At 35.3% G+C, this 4,524-nt stretch overlaps 1 protein-coding gene across 1 annotated transcript; it reads left to right on the top strand.

Annotated features, from left to right (window-relative positions):
- Window positions 1-687: 687 nt before the first annotated feature.
- Window positions 688-2,501, top strand: LOC109338671. Its single transcript, XM_019575956.1, has 2 exons — window positions 688-977; window positions 1,968-2,501. The coding sequence occupies exons 1-2, from the start codon at window positions 723-725 to the stop codon at window positions 2,220-2,222; spliced, it is 510 nt and encodes a 169-aa protein (XP_019431501.1). The 5' UTR covers window positions 688-722; the 3' UTR covers window positions 2,223-2,501.
- The last annotated feature ends 2,023 nt before the right edge of the window (window positions 2,502-4,524 follow it).

Here is a 4,524-nt window from a genome sequence, read left to right as displayed (position 1 = left end):
TAGTTTGATATATTTAGCGGAAGTAACTTCCTCTAACCTCCATTTTATATTTTTTATTGTATGGAAAAATATTGTAATAATTATTAATCGCAAGGGCAAAATAGGTAAGTGAAAATTATGCAATATGTAATTATAATATGTTTTGGCTTTATATATACTAGCGCGTCGACAATCACTTTGTGTCTGTCGACCCGCATTCTTATTTTCTAGTATTAAATATTTAATTTATATATATATATATATATATATATATATATATATTTCATTTTAGAGAATTATATTACTTTTTATTGAGTATAGATAATATTATAATTTATGTAATTAAAAAATATGATAATGAACTGTAATATTACTAAAACTTACATTAATGTTTTTAGGTATGTAACTTACTCTAACTTCCATTAATATTTTTTTATTATGTGAAAAAACATTATAGTAATAGTTAATTAGAGGGGGAAAAATTACACCATATATAAGTAGTTATAAGATGTTTTGACTTTACATATAATATACATATATATATATATAGTATAGATATATCATCTACCATTCATTTTAACTATTAAATAAAAGTAATAAAAACAAATATTCTATATGTATGAAAGAAAAAAATAGAAAGGAACCATCATGATTCACATGTGACCATAACCATCATCATCATAGAACCAAAAACATAATATCTTTTAGGCTACTAACCGGCCGCCTTCCATGCTTACACATGCATGATTGTTGTGTCAGATAGAGGAGAGGCACGTCCCCCCACCCATATGTCTCTCTCCCATTTCATCCTTTGTGTTTGTGCTATTCCTCTCTCTCTCTCTCTCTCTTTTCTCCTCTATATAAGTTACCACTCCCATTGTTCCCTTTGTCCCTCACTTCCCCTTTCCCTTACTCTCTCTTTTCTCACTGCAACTCCTTACACAATCCAGATTTTGCTTCCTCCACCTAAGTCTTCTAAGCAAAACTTCCTTCAAAAGGTGATCTTTTCTCAAAAGTTATACAATAGGACCCCACCTCTCCCTCTCTCTCTCTCTCTCTTCTGTTGTTTTGTTTTCCTCTTACTTTCACAAAGAAAGGTAGACATGGTATTGTAAATTGAGACCCATTTGAGTCTATTGCAACTAGTACATGGTTTTTACTTCATTCCAGATGAGGCCAAGTCATCTATATACTCTGTCTCTAGTTATCTTCTTATTCTTCTACCATAAGGGTTCGCATAGTTTTTACACCATCTTGTATTGTTTAAGGAATATTTGCCTATCAATTCCTCTGTCTCCAGTGGATTCTGTTTCATTAATTTTTTTATCTAAACTTTTAATTATATAGTTTTGAAAATCACCTTCAATTGTTTATTTGTCTTTCTCTAGCTATAGCCTCCACCCATTTTTTATTATACCATGATTTGAAGTTTATAATTTTTCTATTTTACTTTAGGAAACTTTTGGCTCTACTTGTAATAATAAAAAAAATTGGAATGAGAACTGTGTTTATACATATAGACATACAACACACAAGATTTTGGTATGAAGCTTGTCTCTTTTACGTGGGACCTTTATCCTTTTCTTCACTCTTGGGATAACCAAAAGAAACCATTTTTTTTTCACCCCCTCTCTGAATCTCCTTCTTTAGTTTTTCAGACAACCCCATATGCTCTATTTATTTAACATTGTGGTCCAAAACACTCATCTGTTCTGATTTTTCTCTTTTATTATTACCTTCTTCGCTCCAGTGTCATCATTATATCTACCAAAGCAACTTATAAAGCAACAATTTACTAGGAAGCTTGTACGTAATTTGTTTTCCCTATTACTTTAAATTAATGGTCAGATTCTCTTTTATTAATTTCAATCATGTTCATCATATATTTCTAAGTTTCCTTGAGGAAGTGGTGATACATGAAATTATAATATTTAATTACTATTTTTGTATATTTGTCTTTGACTTGAAACCATTTGGGTTCAGTGCAGGACAGTTGCGAGACTTGTTTCATAGTCATGGAAAGGTTGAACTCAAAGCTGTACTTGCAGAACTGTTACATAATGAAAGAGAATGAGAGGCTCAGGAAGAAAGCTCAGCTTCTCAATCAAGAGAATCAGGCACTGCTCTCTGAGCTAAAACAGAAGCTCTCCAAGAATAATCAGAAAAACCAGGCTCCAAATACCATTCTTGACCTGAATCTTAGCTCAAGTTCCAACCAAAATGCTTCCAGTTCTAGCAACTAATGTGCTTAGTTATAAGAGCATCTTGACCCCACTAGTGACTGTATTTTTTATTTTCTTTTTGTTAATGTTAAACCAATGTGAGTAGTAGTAGTTGTAGTCTCTGTTCCATAGGACAATAGTATCAATCCTCTACCATGACGCTATTACTTCCATTTCCATGTTTAATCATATCTTCTTTTTTGGGGTTTTAGATATGACTTTCTGAACTACAAGGTTGTATGATGCATCAGGTCTATCTACTAGAAAGGAATATAAAGTTTTTATATATATGCTTAGCTCTCTTTGCCTCTGCCACTTTGTGTATGTGATTATCAACTATTATGCACTCCTAGGTAGTTAATGAAAATTCTAATCTAATTCATATGAAAATTGACACCCCAAGTTAAAAAATCTAATAAGATTTTGTTGTGCAATGACTCATCTCTAGATAACACCAATACCAAGTTATGGGTTTGAGCTGATATAAAGGGGTTGGGGTAGAGAGCTATATATATTTATGTTATGTAAACCTAATATAATAAGGACAATAATAGTAAAACATAAATCTTAATTTTCTAATAATATATAATGGTAATTGCTCAACGCTCCCGGGGATGTAGACATAATTGGTCGAACCTCGTTACCAAATCTCTTGTCTCTATACTCTTTACAATTTGATTGTTCACTTGTTCCCAACAATTGGTATCATATGGCTTTTAACTTAGGTGCCAAATTCGAGGTGGGGAAGTTCGATGGAACTGGTAATTTCGGATTGTGGCAAAGGAGGGTTAAGGATGTGTTGGCTCAACAAGGGCTATCAAAGGCGCTGCGTGAGAATAAACCAGAGGGTATGGATCAACTGGATTGGGAAGAGTTGAAGGAGAAGGCTGCGGGAACCATACGACTCTGTCTATCAGATGAGGTGATGTATCATGTTATGGATCTGACGTCACCAACAGAGGTATGAGAGACATTAGAGAAGCGGTTCATGTCCAAGTCTCTAACAAATAAGTTGTATTTGAAACAGAGATTCTATGGCCTGAAGATGCGGGAAGGTGCTGATTTGCAACAACATCTCAACAATTTTAATCAAGTGATCAATGACTTGTAGAAACTTGATGTGAAGGTTGATGATGAGGACAAAACAATAATATTATTGTGTTGTTTACCAAATTCCTATGAACACTTGGTGACAGCATTGACATACGAAAAAGACTCAATCAAACTGGATGAGATCACATCTGCACTTCCGCCCCACACTCAAAGAAGACAAAATGTAGGTGAAGGGTCTCAGGGTGATGGTCTGTATGTGAGAGGGAGCCAAGCGCGAGGGAGGAGACAAGGCATAGGAGGTCCTTCCAAAGGGAAAATGCCAAATTCAAGAGGCAGAACACTAGTAGAGTGCTATAGGCGCAAACAGGCTGGGCATTACAAAAGGGATTGTCCCAATGAATGGAGTCCTAGCAAGCCGATGGGGAAAGATGAAGTATCTACATCTACAAATGTTGCACAGAAAGATTACTCTGGTTACAACAGTGAAGTTGATCTACTATCTGTATCATCAAATCATAGTACAAATGAGTGGATACTTGACACTGGTTCTTCCCACCACATGATGCCAAATAGAGAATGGTTTCACCATATACAGGGCAGGAAATTTTGGTTTCGTGTATCTTGGAAATAATAAAGCATGTGAAATTATTTGGTATAGGAGAAATCAAAATTGTGATAAATGATGGTGTAGTGAAGACGTTATGTGAGGTTAGACACATACCAGATTTGAAGAAGATTTTTTTTTTCTTTAGGGATATTGTAGGCCAAATGATTTAACTATATAGCTAATGGGGGCAATGATATTCTTCGAGTATGCAAAGGTGCTCTAACTGTGATGAAGGGTAAAAGGACTGCAGGGAACACTTATAAGTTTTTAGGGAGAACAGTTGTAATTGGAATTGTTGGAGTGGATGAAGAGATCTCAGTAGATTCACCATGGTGCTACAAAATCATGGCACATGCGTTTGGGACATATGAGTGTGTATGGCATGACAGAACTATGCAAAAGAGGACTGTTGAAGGGAGTCAGCAAATGCAAGCTAGATTTGTGCAAGTATTGTGTGCGTGGAAAACAGACACGAGTTAGTTTCAAGGCTAGCCAACACAGGACTCAGGGCATTCTAGACTATGTCCACACTAATGTATGGGGACTGATATGATCCTCAAAGAGCCTAATCTTGATCTTGGTGGTCTTGAAGGCATGAGTGGCCCTATGACTAGGGCTCGGGCAAAAAGGGTTCACAATACCCTTGGACAACTCATAATGTTG

The sequence above is a fragment of the Lupinus angustifolius genome, unplaced genomic scaffold, assembly GCF_001865875.1.
Source record: "Lupinus angustifolius cultivar Tanjil unplaced genomic scaffold, LupAngTanjil_v1.0 Scaffold_35_70, whole genome shotgun sequence".
In the NCBI taxonomy this organism is placed as follows: domain Eukaryota; kingdom Viridiplantae; phylum Streptophyta; class Magnoliopsida; order Fabales; family Fabaceae; genus Lupinus; species Lupinus angustifolius.
Note: the sequence above shows the minus strand (reverse complement) of the source record. Positions and strands in the feature narration are given on the sequence as shown.